The sequence below is a fragment of the Pocillopora verrucosa genome, chromosome 7, assembly GCF_036669915.1.
Source record: "Pocillopora verrucosa isolate sample1 chromosome 7, ASM3666991v2, whole genome shotgun sequence".
Taxonomy (NCBI): Eukaryota; Metazoa; Cnidaria; class Anthozoa; order Scleractinia; family Pocilloporidae; genus Pocillopora; species Pocillopora verrucosa.
Window position 1 is genome coordinate 18,998,227 of NC_089318.1, and position 27,816 is coordinate 19,026,042.

The 27,816-nt window shown below is 38.2% G+C and overlaps 5 protein-coding genes across 9 annotated transcripts; 2 read left to right on the top strand and 3 right to left on the bottom strand.

The window, feature by feature from the left end:
- Positions 1–3,108: 3,108 nt before the first annotated feature.
- LOC131770246 (trypsin-2) lies at positions 3,109–6,170 on the top strand. Its single transcript, XM_066169855.1, has 4 exons — positions 3,109–3,437; positions 4,486–4,680; positions 5,079–5,344; positions 5,569–6,170. The coding sequence occupies exons 1-4, from the start codon at positions 3,326–3,328 to the stop codon at positions 5,839–5,841; spliced, it is 846 nt and encodes a 281-aa protein (XP_066025952.1). The 5' UTR covers positions 3,109–3,325; the 3' UTR covers positions 5,842–6,170.
- Positions 6,171–8,241: 2,071 nt separating this feature from the next.
- Positions 8,242–9,374, bottom strand: LOC131770248 (adenosine receptor A3-like). Its single transcript, XM_059085965.2, has one exon. It carries the CDS (start codon positions 9,238–9,240, stop codon positions 8,353–8,355), a length of 888 nt encoding a protein of 295 aa, XP_058941948.2. The 5' UTR covers positions 9,241–9,374; the 3' UTR covers positions 8,242–8,352.
- Positions 9,375–11,424: 2,050 nt separating this feature from the next.
- LOC131770243 (histamine H2 receptor-like) lies at positions 11,425–17,599 on the bottom strand. Its single transcript, XM_066170257.1, has 2 exons — positions 17,462–17,599; positions 11,425–12,953 (listed from the first exon to the last, which is right to left on the bottom strand). Exons 1-2 carry the CDS (start codon positions 17,597–17,599, stop codon positions 12,123–12,125), a joined length of 969 nt encoding a protein of 322 aa, XP_066026354.1. The 3' UTR covers positions 11,425–12,122.
- On the top strand, positions 15,792–21,295 carry LOC131770249 (uncharacterized). Of its 5 annotated transcripts, XM_066170454.1 has the most exons (7): positions 15,792–15,970; positions 17,220–17,318; positions 17,887–18,051; positions 19,433–19,550; positions 20,045–20,209; positions 20,654–20,720; positions 20,930–21,295. In XM_066170454.1, exons 3-7 carry the CDS (start codon positions 17,977–17,979, stop codon positions 20,985–20,987), a joined length of 483 nt encoding a protein of 160 aa, XP_066026551.1. In that variant the 5' UTR covers positions 15,792–15,970; positions 17,220–17,318; positions 17,887–17,976; the 3' UTR covers positions 20,988–21,295. The 5 variants fall into 5 exon arrangements, with proteins under 5 accessions (XP_066026551.1, XP_066026552.1, XP_058941949.2 ...); XM_066170455.1 differs by having other exon boundaries at positions 15,792–17,318; positions 20,045–20,203; XM_066170457.1 differs by lacking the exons at positions 15,792–15,970; positions 17,220–17,318 and adding an exon at positions 18,427–18,481 and having other exon boundaries at positions 17,920–18,051; positions 19,222–19,550.
- Positions 21,296–23,767: 2,472 nt separating this feature from the next.
- LOC131770250 (melanocortin receptor 4-like) lies at positions 23,768–24,736 on the bottom strand. The gene has a single exon (XM_059085968.2). It carries the CDS (start codon positions 24,734–24,736, stop codon positions 23,768–23,770), a length of 969 nt encoding a protein of 322 aa, XP_058941951.2.
- Between the last annotated feature and the right edge of the window lie 3,080 nt (positions 24,737–27,816).

The following is a 27,816-nucleotide window of genomic DNA, read 5'->3' on the forward strand; positions in this document are numbered from 1 at the left end:
AGATTCCAGTTTTGCGGAAATGATTTTCCCTCAACACAGCCTAATCAAAGAAAAGACTAGACCCTGTGAGCAGGGTAACTGGGATACCTGGATGGTACTGAATCCTTGGAATCAAGTGTAGTGATACTACGGGTGTCGGATTAGTATACTGAAATACTTTTTGTAGGGTGGGTGGATTATTTGTGGTCTACATTCTTACAAAAGGAAAGAAGAGTATTAACGTGGAAAAGAACGAAAATGTCGAATTATCTCCCACACAGGTATTTTGTGGTAGATTATGTGTGTTGTGCGAATAAATGTAACCAAAAATAAACTGTATTGGTGCCACAGATACCTATTAGTACAAAATGCAGACAGCAGATCGGATACAAAATATAGACTGCAGAGTGGGTACAAAATGCAGACAGAATCTGAAGAGTTTTTACGTCTGGTAAATAATAACATGTCATCTCACAGCTTACCGAGCGTCACGCAATCGCTTTTCCTCGATCAGTCTTCACGATTATTTGCACTATTGTGGAAAATTCGTGGCCCATTTCTTGATGAAAATCGATCGTAATATAATTTCAAGCCTTCAATATAGTCTTCTTACTTTGTGCGCGAGTTGGTTTGTGTGATGTCTGTACAGATTTTACCAACGTAATATAAATAGATGATGTGAATAACAGTGATGGTAAAGCAAGCTTAAAACGGCAGAAATCACCAGAAACTACAACGGATACACAGTTCGCGACTCAATCCGGTCCAAAATTACCGCTCAATAACATCTTTTAGTGTGGATTGGCCGCGAACAATACGACTTGTGTATGCGTCTGTAAGTATTTCGAGCGTTTGCGCTATAATGCTTCAGGTGATCATAATCCAAACACGTTGAAATATAAAACGACCGACAAAAGAGTTTTCTAAGCAAAAATCTCGTGCTCGTCATGTGACCCGGACCTGTCCGTGCATGACAACGTCAACCATCATCAAGATAGCACGTGATCAGCATGTGAACACCTTCACCCTCATTGGATCACAGTTAGTTGTCATGGTGTTGAGGGCCCAATGACCTCTGGGTACTATTGCGCAATTTTTCCATTTTGTGGCGGAGGAAAAAAAAAAAAAAAAAAAAAGACAAAAAAACAAAGGCATTTTATGACTGGGCTACCACAGGTATCCCAGTAAAAATGTATTTCTTGTTTTATATTCTTGATAGATAAACAATAGAAAAGTAAAAACTACTTTTAAAAGAGACGTGGACTTCGTATCAGTCAGGAGCTTAACTGAGATGCCATCCTTAACCCAATGTCTCGTGCATTTCAGGCTATTTTTAGCACACACTTCGCCATCCTCACGCAACGAAAATGTGCGTTACAAGCACTGTTGATATCAGTAATATTCTCGCGAATGATAATGTACATAAAAGAATTACGCGCTTCTGAATGGCTGGAAGTGAGTGCATTTTTCATGTATCACGAGTGCAAAGTTGTAAAACAAGTGCAACTTACAAATGGCGCGCGCTGTCAAAATTTCGTCGGTTTTGACTTTCTGTGATGCTTCTTCATGTAAATTATTGATAAGTAATAACACGATTTCGCGTGCAATTTGGTGTAAATAAGGACTTGTAAAATTTTAAAAGACTACAAATTGCACTCGCCCTATAGGTTCGTGCAATTTTGTTGTATTCGAAAAATTTACTCGTGCTTATTAACACCAAATTGCACTCATATTAGTACCTATACTAATCACATCTGGATTAAGTGTGAGGTTTACTTTTTAATATTTTCGCCGTTTCCTGATAATATCGAGTATGTTGTAAACCAAGCCAGGCCTGTTTACATTGAGCTGGGGGACCCAAAAATCTTAGAACCGACCATTGAACCACTGATGTTTTCATGCAAAAGGTAAAGCAGCTAAAGTAAGTCCTCACTGGTGTTGTGTTCTTCGCATTGCAATGACATACGCGTGATCACCTAATCGGCGTTCAAAATACTCCAGAACATAATTGTTTTCAGAGTATGAAGGTTTCGTTGAGCGTGATCGTGATAGAACAGCAAGGGGATTGAACTTTGCGAAAATTCCTCAAAATCGTTAATCATTTCCCCTGTCATTCTCTCGACTTGACATGTTAGTATTGCCGCTGAACGAATTGATAGCGAGCATAACAGCCGTAAAAAGTTTTGTAACGCACTGAAGTATCACCGCTGACCAAACTTGATAGCGGACACAATAACCGTCTGTCTTTGTAAGCAGTGACCTACATATAATTCCGCAATGCCCTAGATATAGGTGAATGCTAAAGGGCATAAATATTTGCCGTATGCTCTAAATATATTTGTAATTGGATGAATGTATTTGTGATTAGCCCCAAATATATGAAACAATGCCAGGACAATGCCATATATTTATTTATCATAGCCATAAATATTTCATTTACCGTAAATACTTGTTGCTATAAAATATTGTCCTATATGGCACTCCATACGCGACAGCAACCTCGAGAAACTTCACCCGGAATCCCGAGATTGTAAGATGGCAAGTAAACGCGGGCTTTTCTTCGACCACGGCAAGGTGGGTTACTTCACCCTCCAGGGGGCCTTCATCTGCGTGTAAACAGGCCCTTAATATTTGTGCTGTGTAACACGTTTCTGAGACACCAAATAACTTATTGCAAAAGGTCTACAAAAATCAGGTATTAATAAAAAAAAACTTCCTCGCTCGCTGGCTACCAAAATCCGAAAACATACCCGAGACGCTTTTACACGCGGTAAACTAGTTTGCATAAGGAAAGGCTACTAAGAATCGTGCAGGTGTGTCGCGCCAAAGCATTGTCAATATGAATTCATTTGAAGAGGCATCAGCCATGCAGAGCACAAATGAATGCATTCTTCCTCGTAGACTAGTAGACTTGGGATCCGATCCAGAATCGCTTGAAATTTCTAAACAACGTCTCAAGAAGTCTGAGAAAATTTTTCAGTGGAAATTTTGTGAAAATTGTTCGGCTGCCGGAGAGAATATTCAAGAGAATATTCTCCGGAAGTTTCTTATGCTAATTTTCTCCTATTTGGTTTTTCGTTTTTTGAATTTGATCTCTGCTTCCGGAATGACAATCAACTGCTCCATTTATTGTGAACAAAGCTCTTCGTGTGATGATGATATCAAATGTTTGGTACCTTCGAGCTTAGAAAGGTTCTTCATTAACTTTGCGATTTCGAAATGGGAAGGAATGAACTATCATTACGAGCTACCTCGCCTGCAGTTTCTTTTTTCTGCGTGGGTAGGTACAGAACGCTGGCCATAAAGATCAACGCTCAAAGAACCACCCTTTTCGCCACGCTTCAATATGGATTATCTCAAAAGTAAAAAATGTGAAAGAGCTTTCCCGAAGGCGGGCTTCTTCCTTCACAAGTTTCTAACACTTTTAGTTATCGTCGTCTATGGATTCTTTGTTGTAGGTAAGTTCCCGTATACTTTTATTAGTTATAAGAAAAGGTTTACGTTACGTTTTCATGAAGAGTTTTTGTTGTATTCCGTCTTCAAGGTCATTAAAAGTGACCAAAATGTAATATAAAAGAGTCGGAGTATCGTTTTCTGTAGTTAACATGGACATTAAAGTTTCCGTTATTGAGCGAAAACGCTCCAATTTCTTTGGTTGAAATCTTCCACGTTTTTCACGATGCAATATTTGTCCTGACGATCGTTTTATAGTCGGAGAAATAGGAATTACGAAGGCAGTTTCTTCGTTCTTTACACATTTTTTTTTCTGCTTCTATCTTAGCATTGGTCTCATTAATTATTTTTATAATAGGCAACAGCAAGGGGACAAACACATTAAAGTGCCCTACCAAATCATAGGAAATTCTACCGAAGGAACGTTTTGAATCTCATTTGAAAGATCACTCTTCTAACTCCGAAATTATTAGGGGGTCAAAAACCCTATGGGCTTTCTTAAAATGTATTTCAGAGCACATATGTACGAATTGGTTTCCTTCTTTGTAAGACCATATAGTAAATCAGAACTCAGTATATTCAAAGCGTTGTTCAGCCGTCATCACTTTCAGGTTCTAAAGGACAATGCAAATGTCACGAAACGTGAAAATATTCACTTGTGTAAAACACCGAGAACGGAAACGGAGTTTAGCAAGAATCTTTTCGATCGAATATAAATTTTTGCAAACAAAAATTGATCGACTGAGTTCAGCGAGGTCCTTTCTCTGTCTGCTTCTTCATGCTATTCAATTCTGATCAGTCCAAACTTGTATGCAGTATTTTTCTCGGCTCCAATTGACTCTGTCTTTATGTAGCTGCCATACTAGTTCTTCTCCGCGGCTAGTGATAGTACAAAACAAAGGTTTAAAGATATGTTTTCCCACTAAAGTTTATGGAAAAATGGAGGTGGACAGCGAGAGACTTTGGCATATCGAAAATGGTTTTAACCCACCCATGAGAATATCTGAGATAATACATCGAGTGTATTTAAGATAATGTATTTTTCCTTTCAAGATGGCTGTGGTGTTCGCATGCGTTCTCGCATAGTCGGAGGCTACAAAGCTGCCCCTCATTCTTGGCCTTGGCAGGTCATGCTCATGACTCCTGATCTACGTAAGACCTTCTGCGGAGGAACGTTATTGAGTGAATTTTGGATCATCACGGCAAGCCACTGTTTGGACTATTTAATTGAAAAAGATGTTGTAGTTAGGTAAGAAAAGTTACATGTCGAATGCTGTAACAAGTGATATTTAACATTCGTTCCATTAAATATTTTCTTTGGCTCATAGAACACTCTTATTCTTGAAGTGTAAACGAAAGGATATGTAGTGTTTTGCCAAGTAAGTGAAACTTTGAAGTTCAGAACTCTATACTATGAAAGGATTCATGGTTGCCTCATCAACGATACACTGAAATGCATGCGTTATCGTTTACAACCGTAAGGGTTTTCGCAATCGAAATCATTAACATTTCTTACTTTTCCCTTTCATGAACTAAAACGGTAAAGGAAAGCGATGATGTTTTCTTGGTAGAGGTTGATATAAAACTTGGTGAAAATATATATATTTATATTTATGTATATATTTACCACAATTATTTGTCAATTTGGGTCGGTGCACACCACCGAACCAAGCCGAATAAGTGGGTGCAAGACTTACAAGTGCGACAGATTTATCAACACCCGAAGTACAACGATCCCGTTATGTTCGCATATGACGTGGCCTTGCTCCAGCTGGATCGACCAGCCCAGTTGAACAGTGCAGTCCACCCAATCTGTTTACCTGACAAGAATGACCAGCCGGGTACAGATTGCACGGTGACCGGTTGGGGTCGCCTGGGTCATTTTGGTCTTGATCCAGACTACCTTATGCAGGTAAACGCACCATTCAAGGTTGAACATATATTGCTTTTAAAATGAATTAAAAAGTTTAGAAATAAAAGCAGATTTTCTAATACAATATAACTTCCCTGTTTAGGCAAACCGAAAGCCTGACTGTTCATTTTAAGCATAATCAAAGCAATATGTCAAAAAACAGCGTTTTGTGAGACGTTAACCTATAGGTGCGGGTTTTCTTTATATTTTTATCGTTTTGTCAGGTGACCGTTCCAATCGTGCCCTATTCTACCTGCCGAGAGATCTATCCAGAAGAGGTCCACGAAAGTATGCTCTGTGGAGGACATCTAACGGGCGGAAAAGATGCTTGTATGGGCGATAGCGGAGGACCATATGTTTGCGAGCACCAAAACCGCATTTGGAAACTAGAAGGAATCGTCAGCTGGGGTTACGGTTGTGAATGGGAGGACAACCTTGGAGTCTATGCCAATGTCTCTCACGTACGTGAGTGGATAAAAAGTATATCACGTTTATGATACCACCGGTAAAAAGCTAGTGTGATTGATTTTGTGTCTTTTGACTGATTGACTGTCATTTACAATAAATCTCTCCCGTTCACCTAATATTGGAATAAAGTTAAAGATGTTTGCACTAATTTGAAATGCAGCTTGTAAGTGGGACAGTAATTGTTATATAGATATTGATGTGATGACAGAATTTAGCTTGGTATTTGGTATTAGATATTTGCACATTTGGACAATTTGTAGAGTAAATTTAAAAGTGTGTCATGAAGTTAGTAGATAGTTTGAGCTTTTACTAAGGTTTTACTTCACTAGCGGGTTAAACTGATTCACATTAAAATAAGGTTAACCTTTGTGTGTAGTTATCCTTGGTTCAAGATTCGTTAGTAGATAATTTGTTTTGCCCAGGTGGTTCTCAATTTCCCTCCCATCATCAGCAGATTAAGTCCTACATTCTTCTTGAATCCGAGAGCCGCTCCTGTCCACAATTCAAGCTTACTAAGGCTAAAAGGCTTACTGAAGTTCAGAACACAGCAAGTTATTGGGTCAAATATTTGTTGGTTAAGCCTTGGAAATCTAGTATATCGAGTGTGTGAGGTAAACTAGCTAAAAAGGAAAAATCCAAGCCCAAAACTTCATTATAAAATCCCTTCATGCTTCAGAATGGTAGTAACTAAGCGTCGATCAATTCAAGCTTCATCTTCTTTCTCCCCCCTCCAAGGCAGTTTTGAAGATCGGTTCGTTCAAAACTCCCCTGGGCTAACATTGCATTCAAATGCCTTAAAATGGTATGGTTGCTGAAGCATACTTTTCCTTTAAAAACGAACTCTCTCGATCTTTAGTGGGATCTGGAAATTTAATTACATCGTTCATGATTTGGCAATCATTGCAAATCATTGATGCTTCTGGCTGACTACTATGGCTGACTACTATGGCTGACTACTATGGCTGACTACTATGGCTGACTACTATGGCTGACTACTATGGCTGACTACTATGGCTGACTACTATGGCTGACTACTATGGCTGACTACTATGGCTGACTACTATGGCTGACTACTATGGCTGACTACTATGGCTGACTACTATGGCTGACTACTATGGCTGACTACTATGGCTGACTACTATGGCTGACTACTATGGCTGACTACTATGGCTGACTACTATGGCTGACTACTATGGCTGACTACTATGCTATGACTGATAAAAATATGATTAACCCTTTAACTCCCGGAGGTGATCAACATGAAATTTCTCCCTGTAGTATCCTCATATTATCCAGCAAACAGGTAATGAGAAAATTCCAACATATCAGCTAGAAGGTGTTATCTTGATCTAACACCAAATTCTTGTCATTAATTTACAAGGAAACGTGTAGCAGCGAGAGGGGAGAATTATCAATCAAATCTTGGGAGTTAAAGGGAAATGTTAACTACAGATGTAAATCCCCTGTTAAGTCTGCCGAGCATGACTCTCGTAATAGCCGTGGTTACACACACCTTGGGTTTGGGGCCTTGCGAAGGGTAAATGACTTGGGTTTGGTTAAGCTCAGGTTTCATGTTACCCTTGGGGATGCGGTTACACAGTAAAAGACTCCCCTCAGGGTCAAATACAATTAGATATGAGTTCACTGACCTGACAAATTGGCAGGAAAAGTACAGAGCAACGTGGATATTACGAATCGAGATCTATTAAGCTAAATTTCAGTGATTCTCAGCCAAATGTGATGTCGACATTTTGATGCAACGATTTTACAGGCATCAATTTACGCGTCATACTCCAAAGTGTTAGCAGACTCTTGAATTAAAGCCACGAATCTGCAGGAGATGACAAGTTAAATGATGAAGTAACCTAAAGATAAAGTCTGTAGAATTTCACAATAATTTTAAATCATGAACGAAAATGGTTTAGTCCTATAAAATCTTTCAAATACCAAAGGATAAAATAAAGGAAGCAAGAGTACGTTTCGCTTAAGTTATCTGCCATAAGAAAGTAATTATTGTTGAACGACTCCGCCTTTCACAACGAGAAGCTCAGCCATTCTTCCCCCGGAAATCTGTGACCCTGATCTCTAATGAATGTTGCCAAAATGTTAAGCACATATTGAAAATATCTGAAACTCTTCAAACCAAAGGCTGCAAGTTGAAGCAGAGTTCCTAATCTAATCAGAGATGGCAGGCTTCAACAGTCAAACCATTATTTGATCGTCATCCATCTCTTGGCGTTATTAGGCTCGTTTTGTGCCCCTGCAGAACTAGTTTGGCTAGTTCCTTAGTCACCGGAAGTGTTTTCATCGGCCACTTCCGGCGATTTTTAAAAGACCCAGGAGCAGCATAAATGAATCCATTTTCATGGATTGCGCCACTTCAATATGAATAGCTCGACTGGCCATACAAATGGATAAAGGCTCATAGCCTCTCCGCGTCCTTCTTCTCTTCGAAGTCGCCTCCAGCGGTGAAAACAATTGTTGAAATTGATGCGTAAGATTGCAGAACTGGTTTTCGTGTGAAATTTTGAAATAGCAAATTAGCAGCACCATTTTCTTAATGTGTCCTTCACTGCTTGTCTCACCTCAGCGATCTTCCAGCAATAAAGAATGGGATTCAGTGCTGAATTTAAGTAGATTAAAATGATCCCACATTGAGCAGCGAGAAAAACTGATGGGGTGAGATCTTTCAGATTGTATATAATATCGGTAATTTCATATGGTAGATAGCAAGTTATTAAAGCCAACTGCAGCCACAACGCACTAGTGACTGCCCTTTTATATCGCGTGACGTTCAGTGGACTTGTCTCCGCATTTGTCTGTACATGCGATTGAGTTTGATGTTGGCGGAGTTTCCAGAAAATGATTGAGTACGAAAACGATGAGATAACTAAACACAGTGATATTCCAATGTAGCCATACCATGTTGTGATAAGGTTGTTCCAAAGTGAGATTACCGCAGCGAAAGTTGAAATTACCCAAATGACAGCTAAAATCAAGTATATTCGCTTTAAGGTTACAACCTGTCTGTATCGCAACCTTAATAACAAGGCGAGTAGTCGATCAACACTGATTGCAGTCAACGTCAACAAAGACACAGAACCTAGAAGGTAACCCAGGATAAAACGCAACATTCTCGAGTATCGACAAATGGTCCAGTTTTTGACTACAATTGAGACCCAAAAGGCAACACAAACAGGCTGGGAGATTAGTCCGACGCAAAGATCAGTGGTGGCCAGACCACGAAGCAAGAGTTTAGACGGCGGATGAAGGGAAGACTCATGGTGTAAAGCAACAAGAATCAGCTTGTTCCCCAAGATGGTTACAATGGCGAGGAAAATATTTAAAACCAACAGAAATGTCAATTGCAGGTGTAAATTCCCCAGTGAACCTTCCGAACATGAAACTGTCAGATTTTGCCCACTCATTTCGTTTAGTTTGATGTGAACAATTTCCTTCTATTTTACCACAAGAGTAGAAATCTACAGGACTGCCGGTCGGTAATAGTTAACAGTCGGTGCTTCAGAATCGGCTTATGTTTTGCAGATCGTTTTTCACCGGTATCCAGTAAGTTAAATGCAGATGTTCTTGCGAATACAAGAAAAGTGCCGCGGGCAAGTCAGTTGTAGGCAATAAATTAATAGGACTGTCAGTTATTTGACCGCAGGTAAACAGAAGGCCCCTGAAGGATCATTGAATCGCAGTATTCCCTTATATAGGCTTGAAAAAAAAGTGAACTGAAAGCAGCCCGCTGCATCTGTACAGAAATTCATTCGACTTCTGGTTAGCTAATTAGTGTAAACAGCTATAAAATTGCTCTTATTTCAGTACATTCCTTACGGCTAATTAATTTTATTTTCATATTTACACACGTAAACAACTACTGCCGAGTCACGTACGGCTAAATCGATTACATCAATTGCAAATAAAATCCTTGTTTTTCCAGCGCGAATTTATTACGTCTGTCCATATCGGTGACTATTTCGTATATTTTCGTTCGAACACCTTTTAAATGGCTGATGACTATTGGAAGTTTAGATAGAAGTTTAAAGTTTGGAAGTTTACATCCGTTCATAGTATAGTTTCGAGAAGAATCTACATAAAATGTGTACTGTCATGTAATTCAGTTAAAACTACAAACCTCGTATTCAAATTAGCGCGAACTTGGCGATAAATAAACGTGCATGTTTTGCATAATCATTTGTAAAAAAAAACCAAGGGAAACAAAGGAAAAAAACTGAAAAAGGCTTTTAATCCGTGGATATCTCAGTCTCGTGGCAATTTGAATCCAGAAAATCGTATCACAGACCCATTAAACTAAAACTGTTCAACTGAAACAAAATACAAAACTCGGATTCAAATTAGCGCAAACTTGGCGATAGATAAACGTGCATGCTGTGCATAATTATTTGTAAAAAAAAATAAAGGAAAAATAAAGGAAAAAAAACTCGCAAAAGGCTTTAAATCCGTGGATATCTCAGTGTAGCGGCAATTTGAATCCAGAAATCGTATCACAGACCCATTAAATTAAAATTGTTCGACTGAAACAAAATAGACATTTTGAAAGTAAACCTATCAGCTTGTTGACAGTTTCATTTTTGTTTGTTAGACGAACTAATTCAAAACAAAACGCCTCAAAGATTTCAATGCCATTTGAGTTGAAAACCAAGGTTCTTGTTTCCGTGCTTTAATTTTTGTTGTACCTGTTTAAAAAAGATAAGGGATTTTTCCATCTGCAGGTACCTCTGACTTGTCTTTAGTAACAGATGCATTGCAGGTGCACTTAATTTACACACTGATGAGACCAATTGTGCTATACTTTCTCTGTATATGGCTACTAAAATCATCTGTTTGACTTTCCAGTGCATTTTTTCTAGCGAAATGTTTTAATTTCGTTCTTTCTGTTTTTCGCTTGTATCAGCGAACTGGTATCGCTCCGGCAGATGTGAAAAGTTCTTCTAATCCGTTGCAATAATAATTGGTGAGTACTGGGCCCAGAAAATAACACAATATATTTATTAAGACCAGTCCTTCCGAGGGCTTTGAATTAGTCTTCAAGATCAATTTCCTTTCCATGGCACAACCAAAATTTTGTTGAGATATACAAGGATGATGTAACCTCGACCCTATCAAACTTAGTGTTTCAGGAAGCGATGCAACTCGCCCTTTCAGAGGTACAAATTCAAATATGTCTCCTCTGAAACGTATAACTGTGCTTTAAAGGAAAAAAGCGTGTTGTGATTAAGCGAATTTGTGTTCACGCGATGTAGTTCAAATCATTTGGGTTGAACTCTATGACGCTATTGGTGTATGGCCTGGTCACTTAATTTTTTAAAAATTTTTTTACAGAAGAAATTTATTTAAAAAAAAAAAATTATTTCTTTTCTTTAGAATCTCAGAAAGCGGTTATTATGAGTTTCACCAAAATAATAATTTTTAAGTAACGGAAATTGACTGTTTTTTTCCCAGAGCGTTCTTTCCTTTGATGTGTTACTTTCTCAATGCTTTATTTTTGACTTAAGTTCTGATAATTACTAAGCAATGTTATTATTAATGAATATTGTTTTGATCAATTAAGATCCTCCATCCTGCTGATTTTCCATTTCTTAAAGCAAATCGATGGCGCCAGCTCTTCCTCTTCATTATAGTCCAATTTTGAAGTTTTCAAGGGATGGCATTAATTTCATACTATAGGGATTCAAATGAAATATGCTTTACAGGTAAATTTCCGTTTGAAAGACGCAAATGGAAAGACATATGTTGCCGTTTACATCGTCCTTAATGAGAATCACCTTGACCATTATCATTGGTAAATTTTCTTCAAAATTAAACCATGACAATAGGTGCATAATGACCTTTTTTCATCTAATAGCCAAAACACAAACATAACCTTAAAATTATATGTTATAATTTTTTTCCTCTATCGATACCCAGGAGGTACGTTTATTATACAGCCAGCAGCGCCCGTAGGCAATGTGAAGCGAATCCTGTGTTCTGATGGGCTTGGGTTATTTTGCGACAAACACTGTTCGATTTCTTTCCCGGCTCTTGAAGTAAACAAGTCGTTCTTGATTTTTGTCGTATCGAAACATTGTTTGGCTGTATTAAAAATCCTTTATTGACCAAGCTTGTTCGGCAAGATGGTTGAATATTCGCCTCGTTCTTTTTTTGGGTTTTTATTGACCTCAACATCGTCTCAATTCATAAAAAAGTAAAAAATGAACTCGGCCATTATCTTGACCTCACACTTGGTCACTAACACATATACATTGTTACCAAATGGTTCGTAGAGTGAAGAAATTATATGAGCCTATGATGAACAAAACCATTTCCTTGATATGTCGTTCACAGCTTCTCTTACTTCTCCAATCTTCCAGCAGTAAAGAATGGGATTTAATGTTGAATTAAGGTAAACTAAAATGAACGTGATTTGAGCAGCGAGAAAGACTGATGGTTTAACATTATTCGGATCATAAATAATATCTGTAATTTGAAATGGCAGATAGCAAGCTATTAATGCCAACTGCAGCCACAATGCACTCGAGACAGCCTTTTTGTATCGGGCAATATCAAGTGTACTCGTCTGATTTGTCTGTACATGTAGTCGAGTTTGGCCGTGTTGGCGGAGCCTCCAGAAAATCATTGAGTAGGAAAAAGTTGAGGTCGTTAAACTCAGTGATATACCAATGTAGCCATACCATGTTGTGATAAGGGCATTCCATCGTGAGATCATTGCAGCCACTGTAGATACTATCAAGATAAAAGCCAGAGTCACGGAAACTCGCCTACACGTTACAACTTGTCTGTATCGCAACCCAAGCATTAGGGCGAGAAGTCTTTCCACGCTAATTACTGTCAGCGTCAACAAAGAAACGGAACCCAATAAGTAACTAGCCATGAAAGTCAGAATACTGAATAATCGGCAAAAACTCCAGTTTCTGACCACAATTGAGATCCAAAAAGCAACAGAGAGTGGCTGAGAGATAAGACCAACGGACAGATCAGTTGTAGCCAGACAACGAAGCAAGAGTTTGGATGGCGGATGAAGGGAAGACTCGTGATGTAGAGCAACAAGAATCAGCGTGTTCCCAAGAATGGCTGTAATGGCGAGGAAAATGTTCACAACCGATAGAAAAGTCTTCTGTGCACGAATCCATCAATTTTCGCTCTGTGAACTCAGTATAGTTTGCGATTGACATTATTGTGGTTTTCTTTCCCAGAAAATGATGGCGTAAGTCTTGTGTAGCTTGATTGGAGCAGCTTATTCAACTGATAAGTGGATGGAATAATATACACGTTGCTGTTTATCACAAATATTGAACGGTACATAAAAGCGTTATGTCTGAAATCATGAGAGACGCAGAACATTCTAGTCAATTGTGACCATCTATGCAAAGTTTGCATGTTATTAGACAGGAAATAGAGATTCTCATAGTGGAGTGTATTCTCGATCAAAATCTACCGTCTGCGTGGGAACACAATTTGGCAGAAATAAAAGTCATTGTCGTACCTAATATATTCCACTAATCGTTAATTGTTAAAAGTAAAACAGCTGGATTTACTTTCATCTGTGTGTTCTTGCGTTTTAAAACACACATTCGCAGTTTTATGTCAGGTCTTGTGATTATATCCAAGCAGTAAAACTTTTTCGTGACCAGATGGAGAACTAAGGGTCGATGGTTAGTTTCAATTAATTAAAGCGACATAGTAATTGTTTTCTCTGTATCTGGCCATAATTACATGTTATGCTTTGAAGACAAAATCGTATTTATGAGCAATGAGAAAGTTAGACTTTTTTAAATAAAGTAAACACGAGTCATTATTGCTTACAATTTTGTCAAAATATTTGTTTTGCTTTCCGCATGCAGGTATGACTACGAAATCAAACGGTAGCAACCGCACTAGCTTTCATGACTTGTTTATTGCTCAAGTACAGAATACCGATGATATTGAAGCCCTTCCAAATGCGGATGAATCTGATTGGTTCTTGATAACAAAGACAGCCCGCATTTCAATACCGTTTACGTGCGAAGTGTTTCGCTTATTTCTTCCCTTCTTTGGTAAAATGTTTGTGAATGGCTCTTCTCAACTAAACGTTAGTTGCAATTGATCAATATTAGGATTAAGAGAAAAAAAATTCAAAAAAGGAATTGGAGTGAAAACTGTGTTACAAAGGTTTTTCCCCCCTGCGGAAAGTAATAAAATACAGTAAAAATTTCATTCGCCAGTCGTAAATGTGGTTTACATCAAAAAATTCTCAAGTTCACAATTCTTGTTAACAAAATACTTATAAAAAAAATGCATTTGCTAGCGATACGCGTTCATTGAGAACATTTCTTTTCAAAACTATCGATTATCAGTATATCAATCGATTTAGTAAAAAAACTTTGATGACACCTTTAAAAGCAAAAAGTTTCAGAATGCCTGATGAGGCAAGGAATTCCAAATTTTTGGTCCTTGAAAAACTACAAAAAAGTATTTAACACTGGTTCAAAATTGTTGATTTCGATAATCAGTGCCTCATCTGGTGTTATACGGGTGCATGAAATTATTGGTAACAAATAGAAATCTTAGGAAATGATGGCAGAAGTAAGCGGTTATGATAGGAAAACACGAACTACAACAAATGGAACTACAACCTTACCCTTAAGTTCCATAAAAGAACATTTCAAGCTGATGCCCTCTTCGCCAAACTAAATTTTGTTTACATAAGAAGATAATTTCACTTTCGCCTCATCGATTTAAGTTCCTTTATTAAAAGCGTAGTCATTTATCTCGGAAATACGAATTTTTTTAATATATTTTAAGATATAGAACCGTTACGGTGCTTCACATTTATAAACTTGTTTACAAGAATCGATAATTAAACATACCGAAGAAAAATCATCTTGCTTAGTAATAATAAAAACTACTTGCTCGTCAAGAAATGATAATGGCAAACGAGTGTAAAAGATTTAGTTATTAACCTGCTGAAGTCGTAAAGGAGAAGATCACGTATTATGCAAATCAATGGAAATCGCCTATGAATAACTCTCAGGTGTGTTTGACAACTCACGTGGAATTAGCTAGTGCGAATAGTTTATACCGTGATTGGAAAAAAATGGACACAAAAAACTATAGTTTCGGACAGGACAATAAATACGTATGTCAGAACACAAAAATGTGTTTTATGACTTAAAGTTCAGGTTATTATATTATGATGCAGCTGGAAATAATCGCTACAAACTCAAGATAATTACATGCGTATTTGACTTATTTATTCATAATGTTTGCAGCTACTTTTCTGCTTGGGAAGCAAGTATGATTCAAAGGGTATTATTGATGTATTTAGGAATTACACTGAAACCTGTCTTTCGAAAAATTAAGTCTACCCAATAGCTATTTATGACACTTCTCCTACTATCGAGTTTTTTCCTTGCGTGGTACATTCGCTACGAGCAAATAACTCAATTAAAAAAGGTTCTTTTCGTTTACACCTTTCAGATACCCCTAAATACTCTTTAAAGTCTTTCATGACGTACCCTGGGGAAGGGGGGTAGGGGTGGGGGGGGGGGGTAGTTTCTCGCTCAGAGTTATACACACATCAGACAAAGCGCTCCCGTGGATATTGCGCACCTTGCTCCGGGGTTTTATTCTACCCCCGGCTTAGTATTCGATGTATTTCATGAAATCTTTTTTTTTAGAAAATTCTCATTTCCTTGATTCCCCCTCGACTCAGCACGCTGTGCCAGTTGGTACTCAGTACAGATTAGTTTTGTGCGGTGCTCCTCCATCCCCCGCCTCTGTTGTTGTTCTTTGATCTGTTAATGCTTGTTTTGTCTCACAAATATTGAATATGTGTGGGGATTTTTCTAGAGTCAGAGTTCTAAAGTCAGAGGGCCTAATTTGAGTCTCAAAGTGTCTGGGAACTAGGTTTGTTTCTTTGAAAGTCACACATGCGCACACCTAATTCTCTCTTCCGGCTTCGTTCTTCGAAACCCAGATCACAATAGCGGCGGGTCAGAATATTCCAGAGCTTGGAGGCTATGATTTTGAGTTTACAAGTGTAGTTCCCGATGATTTAGAATGCCCTGTGTGTCAGTTAACAATGAAAGATCCCATACAGATCGGAGGATGTGGCCACAAATTTTGTAACATTTGCATAAAGAGCTTGTTGAGGTAAAGGCGTATCATTGTTTGTTGACAAGTTACTACTGAAAACAATCAAGCTTACCTGAAAATTGAATGACGATATTGACCGGTTGATTCTCTTCCCAAGGGTATCATAGTGTGCCTCGGCTATATATAAGTAACTGCTAGATAGCTTTGTTCGGCACAAAACAATTCAAACAGGTGCGAGGTTAGCGTGAGTACTTGTGAGTGCGACGGAAAGCTATCAAATATTACATGAAATAGTTGTTGGCTGCCTTTTAGGTGCTTCAGCACAAGTGCATCTAACAGAGTCATCGAATGATATAATCTTTCTCGTTTACTTTTTTAAATATGAGTCGACTTAAACTTATTATAATTTGTCTTTTAAATGCAAATGTTAATTACATGCAAAAAGTCCACCATTATGGGTTCCTCACGCAACAGAATATGGCACAGCGATGAAAAACGCAAAGACTTGAAAGTAAATAATTATAATACACATGATGAACGATTTTTAATATTTTGTTTGTTTTCTGATTTTGTTGTTTGTCTGCTATTGCAAATTTCCTTCTTTCAGGAGCCATTCTCCAAAATGTCCAGTTGACAGACAGCCTCTTTTACGTGACAATGTAACGATAACGCACAACTTCATACTTCTGGGTCACGCAAACTAGTGATTCCACGTTCTGCTCTCAGTGAACAGATCCTTAGGCATTTTAACGTACAACTCGAAACGCAGTTTCCTTCAAATGGGTGGCCCCTATTGCAAAATGAAGCCAAAACAATGTCAGGCACAAGGGTAGAAAACATCGTTGCTCTTTCGTTTGTCACAAACGCAGAAATTTGTTTTAATTGACATAGGATCCTCACTCTTCGACGTTCATGTTCATGTAAATGTTTGTGTCTTGATAAAATAAGCCAGATTCTTCGAGGGCAAACCCACTGAAAATGAAAGTTCATTTTGAAGCAATAGTCTGCATTTTCTATTGGTTTACCAGCTTAATAACTTGGGATGTTGAAAGAACACGAGGAAAGTTTGTAAATCGCGAGCTGGCGGAGGCAAGTGATTGACAAACGTTTCTCGGGTTCTCTCAACATCATGGATGGGTTATTAAGACGGTAAGTCGATAGAAAGTGCGTTCCATCGCTTAATTATCTTCTACTCACCAATGCCTGTGATTGATCACGGTTCACTGAGAGATATGCTGGAAAAGGAGAATTGTCTTTAATTATTACAAGTAGAGTACAAAACATATCCTTGTGTCTGGGTTACCAGATATTTCCAGATGTCGCTTGTCATCGCAAAATTCTGGATCTCGAGGTGAAATCTTCTTATGTTGGGTGTCCTTGGACTGGAGAACTCCGAGCTGTGCAGGTAATGTATCTACGTCATATTCAGCGTAAGGGCGTTCTCTATCACTTCATTCGCAGTTGATCCCAAAAATTAAAAATCTAAAACATTTTAATTTGTCTCCTTCATAATAAGCAAGCATTGCACTTATTCCTGCTACTCTTAACCATCGAGTCAGCAAGACATGATGTTATACGAAGCATATAAGGGTAACTTGTGGAGTTCAACTCAACAGTTTCTTGCAAGTAGTAACTGTCTGGACTGAACAGCGGTGTTGTTCTGGTATTTGCAATCTGAGGCGTCATGGTCGGCAGTTTGCGTACAACATGACAGATTTTCTTCCTGTCTGATAATCTTTGATAGGTGCCTATTATACTAAACGTTTATTTAATATTTATCACTAGTCTTAGGGATAGCATTATTATCAACAAGTCACACGTAAATTTCACATTTCTTTTCTAAGATCCTAAAGCGTCAGTTAACCGATTGTTTCGCTGTCAATCAAGTCTCTCTTTTCTTTAGCCTGTTGTATGTCTTAGCAGATTGGATCATGATTACATTGCAGTTTATTATCGATAAATTATGATTTCAGAAACATCAGTCAGAATGCCTGTTCAAAGTGGTGGAGTGTCCAAATGAAGGATGTAAAAAGAAGCTCACCAGGCGAGATAAGAACAATCACATGATAACGGAATGTGTCCGGAGGGAAGTTAGTTGTGAATATTGTCGAGGATCATTTATCGTGGAAAACAAGCAGGTTTGTTAACAAAAACATATTCTTTATATAGCTTCTACAAAGGCAGTATCTCAAACTTTTGCTTTTTATCCAAAGTGGAAAAGTAGTGACGACTATCAATCTTTATTAAGTCAAGATTTTGTTGAGCTCTCGGTATCTTCTCTTATTCGATATAAAATTGTTACACAGAAATATCTTAGTAAAGTTGGGCTTTAATGTTGGGTTCGAGAACTTTGGTCCTTAACTGATAAGAAAGTGGGTATTTTACTCTATAAATTTCGTTAGTACAACAGCCTGTCTTTATTGGTCATAGTTTTCATAAGACGGAGAGAATTTTGAAATCTTAAAAAACTTCTTTTCGATTTTCTTCAACAACATCATAACGTCTGTCAAAAGTTTCCGGTTCAATGTCCCAACAATTGTGGTCTGAGAAACTATTCCACGAGAAAAGGTAAGGTGTAATATTCTCACTGATTCTCAGTAATTCTAACGAGAGTTTAATTGAAAGTTCATGCACACAGCCCGCATGGGACATAGTGCTACTTTATATGAAAGAACGCATGTTTAGTCCTGTTTTATGTGAGCAATTGGAGGAGTTCCGTGCTCTAGTGTTTAGAGAACGTGTAATACTGTTGTGAATGTTTTTCTGGCTTCAGTCAGAGGATATAAAGGTCGTTATTTTCTGCTATGAGTGAGCCTGCCAGAATTTAAGCTAGGTAGCTCCACGATAGGGAAACAATCCATAACACCTTTACGATCCCTTCTAGGAGGTTTTCTCCGTTAAACTTCGCAGGGAAAATGCGAAAGACTTATAAGGAATATTTTTAAATTTCAATTTCCTGATTCATAAATTACGAAATCTTAGGAGTAATTTTGAGACCCCGAATGATTTGTTTTCGCTACGCACGAGGGAGGATTTCTCTGGCTGCTCATTCAAGACTAAGTCTTTTTCATCTTTTAGTTTAGAACTTAGGATACCAAATTGCGGTATGAAACAGCTTTCAGTTGATATCCAATTGCAGGTTTGGCGGAGAGGTCGTGCGTTTGTATTGTATAACCATATCATAAAACGAATTACAGCGAATTGTCAAATGAATATGCATTTTCTCATTCTGTAGGGTTTAAAAAATTCCTACCGACCAGTGTGGCAGTTGAATAAAAGAGTTCAATAACCTCATCGTCTTTTTTTAGTTTCAAAGAACAAGGACCAAATCTCTCTTAGAATCACACATGGAAAGCCACTTGAACTTCGCTGTACTCGGTATGCAGCCTTGAGACCACTCAGAATCAGGTTAAAGATCAGTCAAAGCAGATTGAGCGATTGACATCTATATTCAATGATAAGTCACAGCAGTTGAATGATCAGTCACAGCAGATAGACAGTTTAACGTCCACTATGCAGGGTCTGGTGCAGCAGGTAGAAAGCCTGACAGGCCAAGCTGTGCTGGTGGACAAAACAACCAACCAAACCAATGACGAGACAAACAAGATAGGGGCAACTAATGACAAGAGTGAAGAGGGTAAGTTTCTGAAGATACTGTGGCGCTACGTCGATGGGGGGTATAATAAGATAACTTGGTTTTATCAACTGAGTTGGTGATGTAAATTGATCACCGTAAAGAATTTCTAAAGCTGACGTTTTGACCGGCAGCCCTTCGTTAGAGCGAATGATGAAATTTTGGGTTGCGTGTGTTTTATAGGCAGAAAAATAGAAGTCTCAAAGATAATCACACTCTTACTCGTATCCGACACATTATTACCAGCAAGTTAGTATTTGATATTTACTTTTTTCGGGGGGTGGGGGGGTTGGGTGAGGGAGGGGTGCACTGGTGTGAAGATTTTCTGATAACTAATGTTACGCAGAGCTAAGTCATTTGAACTCCGGTCCAAGTAAAACTACTGGGCTATGTGGGCCTTTGATGACCTAAAACATCAATGAAGTCTAATTGATGATCGTGATGTAAATAGTATGATGGTCGTTTTACTTATATGTTGTTTTTGTTATTTGTTGCAGGTAATACTATGAAACAGGGCTTCAAGCCTGAATCAATCAATGATATTGAAGTTGGTATGAAGGTATTGTTTAGTTCGCTTGGGAAACTTCGAGGAACAGTCAAGTACGTTGGACCTGTATGTGGACTAGGTTTGGTCGTCGGCATAGTGTTAGATCCAGGTGAAGGTAATATGATGATTAAAATGTTCTAATGAAAATACGTGAGGGTTATTGCTCATGATAAAAGTGGAAAAGTTAGTGAACTTGAAACTTTTAAAAAGACGGTACATCGACTGCTGTAAGTATCAACTATATTTTGTTCAGAAGAGCTATTTTATGCGCACTGTCTAGGGAGCTGTCCTGAAGCAGTAACATTGATAGGCATCATGGAAATGTATTCTGAAGGTAATAAAACGAGGATACTCATTGAAGTTTAGAGTCGAGATAATCCGCCCCCAGATCGAAACATTGTCCTTTCATGATGAGGTTTTGTGGGAAAATGTTCTCCCCTCATTCATAATAAAACTAAACCTGCATTTAGATTACAACAACTTGTTAGCGAGTTTGAGGCTCACCTTTTATATTGATTTTCTCTTACTTTAGATAACTGAAAAATTTTTCTTTATTCAGAAGAACCGGTTTGGTTAGGTTACCGTGAGTGCAACGGAACGTATGAGGGAAAAAGATACTTTAGCTGGTGGGTAATGTTATGTCTCCCGCTTAAGATAATTTTTGTAACCCAGAAATTCTTATTCGATGTACACGTCACTTGACATCGATGGCGTATGACATATTGATAAGAACGGAATTAATTCTGTAACGTCTCCATTTACTCGTGCGCATCTATTTTCGGTTGGTGTCATTAAAATGACAAAGTACATTTTTGTTTGTTGTATTAACCCTCAGTGCACCTGGTAGAGGCTGCTTCACCACGTTTGATAACGTTCTTAAGTGTTACAGATGACGATATCAGTAATGTGGCTGCTGTTTCTTTGCTTCCAATGTGAAAGAACAAGAAAAGTCAGAACAGTCTCTGTCTACCACCTTGAAATGTTCGCCCACTGTTCAAAAGAGATTTCGTCGACCAATCACAGCAACTACTCCTTGGTCTACCGTCTGTTTGTAAATTCAATAGAAGTTAACAGGCTTGTCATAAGGCTCGTAGAATTTCAAATATTTTACAAACGTATGGTATTAAAGTAGATACCATAGATTCTTAATTTCCAGATGTTTCTTCAAGATATTATTAAATAAACTTTCTTGCTAATTCATGATCTTTAAATCATTTTTCTCTTTCCTCATTTTTTTGTCTTTCCAGTGTCATGCACGGAGAATGTTTTCTGATTTGTTAAGGTAGATACTATGCAAACTAATTGCAATTTTGAAAAGCAGGACCGCCACAAACTTGGCAAACTGGGAGGAATTTTAATCCTCGGCCTCAACACATGCCTCAGTTGGCGAGCGTCACTGAGTTTATAACAGCTGCTCAGGACTGAAAACACGATGAAATTAAAAAAAAACAAAACAAAACAAAACAAATCGAAAAGAAATATAGACTTGAAACTAAAAGAACTGGTGAAATGTCCTAGGACGCTGAAATTAGCCTAATTACGATAAATAAGCTGGTGGTTGATCAATACAAAAACGACTTCCGATATGTTTACAGTTGATGGTTCGCTCCTTCCTCAAGATAGACGTCACAATTAAATATTCCATAAATAATTAAATCAGTTGCATTTAAATTGCACGAAGACCAATGAGCAGGTAGCACGTAGTGATATATAACTCCAAACTGAGTATAAAAAAACTCAGTAAGTCATTTCTGTCGCTTAAAACATGGCGATTTATCAAAATTTTACTGAAAATGCAGAGGAGAAAACTTACGAGCGGTTGTTTTGCTCTCAGGAATAAACTGCAGGAATACACGGCTATTTGATATTTCTTTGGGCGTTCAATGTTTTGCTGGCCATTTGTTCATCTCTGGGTAATATTCTGATCCTGATTGCCCTTCATAAAGAGACATCTCTTCACGCGCCGACCAAACTGTTTCTCCGATCCCTGGCCACAACTGATCTCCTCGTTGGTGTCATTTCTGAACCTGTAACCATAACGTGCTGGATGTCCGCGGTGAGAAAGCGACAATAAATTTAAAGGCTTGAAATTGTCCTTAAAGTGCTTACAGCCACCTTATGGAATTGATGAAGGTTTAAGCTTTAGTTAGAGCTAATACCAAAATCCTTTTTTTTATACCAATTTTTGACTCAAGCCGTCAGTCATTTGTAGATGATATTGCTAAACAATCTTAATTTGCTTCATCAATATGACGAATAAGAGCAAGATGTAAAAGAGCAGCTCTTCTTTCCCATAATTGACACAGCTAATTTAGATATATACCTAGCTGATGGAAAAAAGGGCATATTACGTGCAGTGCTTGGATTTGAAATTCAACCACGAATGTTAATAATACCTCTCAGAGTGAGTGAAGAGAACTAATCATATCTATCATCCACGGGGGAAGATAATTTCTTATCCAAGTGCAGACCTGTAAAGTTCTGTTTATTTTATAGCTATTATGTTTAGATAAAATACCACTTTAAAACACATTTTAACAAAGCCGAATGAAGAGATTACCTGCAAGAAAACTGCTTTAATTTCTGACACGAAAACAAAACAATTGCTTGTAAAAAAGATGTCTTTCCATTAAAAGAGTTGAATTCAATCTTAGTAACATTGGTAAGTTTAAAAAAGGAAACCGTCGTGGAAAGTTTCACCGCCATATTTCACCGCAATATTGGTAAACATAGTCACCATAATAACAATGATATCTTCTCAGGATAACAATACGCCAACTGCACTAGGTAAAGTTGTCATGTTTTCGAAGCAGGACAAATACTGTTATTTCATCAATCCCTGTATGATAGATTGCGCTAGTATTCGCGTTTTGCTCAACTGCGGCCTCGTCTAATATCAAAATGTTTTTCACTAATTTGTATGAAAAGCTTTTCTACCTCGAATACATTATGGGGAAAGGGGAATTGCTTTTCTTGACTTTCTTTAAAGCAATGTTCTCTGGTTTTAAAAATAATTTCCACGGTTTGGTGGAAATTCTGACACTCAGATTGGTCGAGGGTTGCATCATACCTTGCTATAATCACCTCGCGCAAGGTAATTATAGCAGGAGCGCTAAATTTCGAAGTAGCTGCCTCGCGTTTTTAAGAGCAATTCAGGGAAATGGTCGTAAGAAGACCCAAGGGTTTTTGCCCTATAGATTAAAATCTTGGTCAGAAATTATAAGTAGACAGCAACACTGGGAGATATGTTCACCGCACGTTTTGCAAGAGGTGTGGGTTTTACAATTCAAGTTTTGTCGAGACAAACTCAGTCTATCCACCAAAATTAGCAAAAAAAAAGGAATTGTGGTTGGCAGAGACCACAATTAAAAAAACGGAACAATTAGCCTTTATTATACTATATTATTATATCGAAATAATAATTGTCTATTTTTTCATACGGCATCTGTTCTTTTTGACAGTCACTGCTTGCGCAAAATAAGTCAAATTAATGCCGGAAATTAATATTGTTTCAGACTGTTATCTCCGAATGAAGGCTGTTTCAATCGTATTGAAAGAAGGCATCGAAAGAACTGGAAATTTTACAGAAGGAAGAATCTCTTTTACCTAAAGTGTGCCGATATCTAAGAAAAGCTTAAGCCATCATCAATTTTATAAGCTAACTATAAGCTCTTCAAGGCTCCAGCCTTGTAACTTGTGGGCAGCAAAGTGTTTCTCTGATTATTTCTTTAACTGATTGCCTCACTTCTCTGATCTTCCAGCAGTAAAGCAACGGGTTTAGTGTTGAATTTACGTAAACTAGAGTTACTGTAAATTGTCTGAGTACAATAGTAGCCGACGACTGTCCACTATAGGTCCACAAAGCTGTAGTTATACCATGTGGAAAATAACAAACAGCAACTGCTAACTGCAGGCACATTACACTGAACACTCCCTTCCTATATTGAGAAATGTTCAGTGGCCCTGAACTTGAGATGTTTGATCGCTCAGGTTGGATAATGTTGCCACGTACCTGAGTTTCATGGCGGTGGAGTTTCCAAAAAATCGTCGTGTAAGACGAAACTGAGGTTAGGAAACAAACAAGTATTGTTATGTGGGTGTACCATGTTGTTATACGAGAATTATGCGCATGCATCACGGAGCACACAATGCAAAATATCCAGAATACAAGAACGATTGCTCGTGCCCTGTTCAGCGTCACAATTTGTTTATATCTCAGCTTCAATGACAGAGCAAGAAGTCTGTCCACGCTTATTGCAGTCAGTGTTAACAAAGAAATGCCACAGAGGAGATATCCCACAATGATACTGGTGAAAAATGTTATATAACATTCATCCCATCGTTTTCTCACCGCTGAAATCCAGTACGTGATGGTTAGAGGCTCAGAAATGACACCAACGAGGAGATCAGTTGTAGCCAGGGATCGGAGAAACAGTTTGGACGGCGGGTGAAGAGATGTCTCTTTATGAAGGGCAATCAGGATCAGAATATTACCCAGAGATGAACAGATGGCCAGCAAGAAATTGAACACCGAAAGAAATATCAAATAGCCGTGTATTCCTGTAGTTAATTCCTGAGAGCAAAACAACCGCCCGTAAGTTTCCTCCTTGCCATCTTCAGACATGTTCCGGTAAATCTTCATGATTCGAGCAACAGAAATGACTTAATGAGTTTTTGTATACTCAATTTGGAGTTATACATCACGATCACTGTGTGCTATCTGCTTAATGGTCTCCGCGCAATTTTTAAGCTCAAACATGCCATTATCAGATTGTTTGTCTAAGAGCAGGTGAATTTGAGAAGCTCTGCTCTTAATGGAATTTTAATTAAATTTAATTACACTATTAAATTTGGTTACACTCTCTTTTAAAAACAAATTTAAATTATACCCCTCAGAACCACCGTTGAATATTTCAGTAAACAGCACAAATCAGGGGCTTCATTTGTATTGATGAAATAGTAGCTTATTCGTCTTAATTAGGCGCAATTTTAGCGTCTTAAAACATTTTAAAATTCCTGATATTATTTAATTAACACGAATGCAGACAGTATTAGCTTTCATGGCGGTGGAAACCAAAGCAAACATCCTATGATATTCGATTCGTATTTTGGAACAGAATCGGGTAATCGCGGACCCCCTGGAGACAAACATTTCTTATCTATTTTATTCCCAAACGCGTGCCAATCTTTATATCGGCAATGTCTAACCGGTTTTTTTTTTTCATGTTTTTCTAGCCAGCCCCTCTAGTTTTAGGAATACATCTTTATTCAATATTACTATCGGTTTTTGGCGTGTAAATCGAAGAAATACTTGTTTGTGAATTCTGATCGTCCATGACGCAGGAAACCTGAACTAACTCAACGTTGTCGTTGATTGAAATCTCGAGAATCAACGGAGGTCATCATTACTGGTAAGGGAAAGACCAAAGTAAAGTTTGGACGTTCCTAATATAACGATGGCTTACGTTTTATAACTTTCTTAATCATAAAAATTACCATTTCCTTGATTATGATTGCTTTAAAAACCTATTATTGACTTATTTATTTGCCAAGTTGTTATCGCACAGTTAATTATCGGAGCCAATCACATTGAGAAGTGTAGTTTAAATCAACCAATCACATTCATTTTGATTGTAGTCAATTTAAGAGCGACATTAAACAACTTACGCCTCCTTTGTCAAGTCTTTAAATGCAAATTTTCCCTTTCTTTCATAACTTGGCTATTCTTCTTTGCACCACTTTCGAAATGGACTTTATCCAGGGAAAGTGAAAGGCGAAGTTTTATTAAGGGAGGTGGAGAGTGAAGAGGTGACAGCTGACATCACTGATGTGCTTTGATGGAACAGAATTATGAGTGTAAAGAGTTACTAGCTGTGCGTAATTCTTGCATTCTTGCTCAGACTCTTAGAAAGGTTTTTACACGTATTTTGCGGGGGTGTTTTTGAGGGCCGAAGGAGCCTATTGACGAGCATAGGAGGTGAGGGATTCAAGAGACGTCTAGCGGTATTCCCTCCGGAAAAATTTTTAAAAATTGTGTCGCACGAGACTGCATTCCGTACGAATTAAAATGAAAAAGGTTCATTCAATTAGGTTCCATTTCACACTACAAACTACTTTGCTTTTAACTTTTATGTTATATCTTACTTCTTTTGATCGCTGGTAGCTAATAAACAGACTTTCGCACCCCGTGTGAGGGTGCATTCGTTTCCGTAGCACCCCTCCTCCCTACGGGCCTTTTGCTTATGGATTGTGCATCTCTGAGTTTTCACTGAATATTCAGAAGATTTCTGATTGTTTCTCTGACAGCTTTTCGAACTTCCCTGATCGTCAAGAAATGGATAAACGGGTGTGAGAGTCGAATTTGTGAAAACAAGAGTTACTGTACAATGTCTTTTGAAAGAGGCACCAGCAGATTCTTCACTGTGACGCAGCAAAGCCGACATGATTCCGTGTGGCAGGTAACAACACACTAAGGTTATCTGTAGCCAAAGTGCACTGAACACTGCTCTTCTATATGGAGCTATGTTCATTGGACTTGTTGGGCTCGCGTGTTGGTTAATAAGGTCTTGAACTTGTGTTTGCCGAAATCGGAGGGTGACGAAAATTGTTGTGTAAGAAAAAACTGAGATTGCTAAACAGATCCATGTGCAAACGTACGCATACGTTAAAGGTATCTGGTCGTTCCATAAGTACAGTGCAGAACATACAACTCCTACGATCCAAATTATAGTGACAATGAAAAGTGCTCGTTTCAAAGTTACGACTAGTTTATACTTCAGTCCCAGTAATAGCGAAAGAAGCCTATCCAAGCTTATCGCTGTCGATGTAAACAAGGATACTCCACTTAAGATATCGCCTGCTATAAAACTGTTAAAAAAAAGTAAGACGACACCTTCCCAAACTTCCATTTAACAAACTCATTTCGTAAGCAGCATACATGGGCTGCGACAAGAGCCCGACCAAAAGATCAGTTGTCAATAGGCAGCGTAACAGCATTTTGGACGGCGCGACCAAGATCAGAGCATTTCCCAGGACTGCAGTTATAGATAAGAAAATGTTTAGTCCTGAGAGCCACGTCAGTTGATAGCTTATTCTTGTGTTCCAAACAGCAGGGCATTGGTCTCCAAGTAATTTTTTTGGCATTCCATCCCTGTTAACATTTATCTGATGCACCATTTTAGGGTAACATCCAGTATGTAGAGCTAATAAAAACCTGGACCACGGGTAATATTTTGCGCTGATGACACCATGTTGACTGTTATCTTAGTTCTACCGGTCGAAGTGGCTTGGGGGGTTCACGGATTAGAACCTTTAGTTCATTTTCCACATTGTAAACAGTCTCTCTAAATCTGAAAGCGGCATAAACTAAAATGCATCTAAGTGGAAAACTAAGAGGCAAATTTTAGCTGTTAAAAAAACGACATCGTCAAGCTGGGAGCTGATGAGTTCCATTTTGACAAAATACATGTCTCTTTTCTAAGTGATATTTTCAAGAACACTTTTCTATACTCAGGCATATGTCTCCAACCAACCAAACAGATGGTGCAGAACACATCGGACAAACGGCCACCGAAAAAAAAATTTAAAAGAAACAAAACAAACCCAAATAAGAAACTTCAGAACTTTTCGCTGTAGTTGTATATTACTCCTGTTGCAATCTCTTTTGAAACAGGTGTTCATTAGTCGGTCATCATAATTAGCTTGTTAGCTTATTCCGCCGTC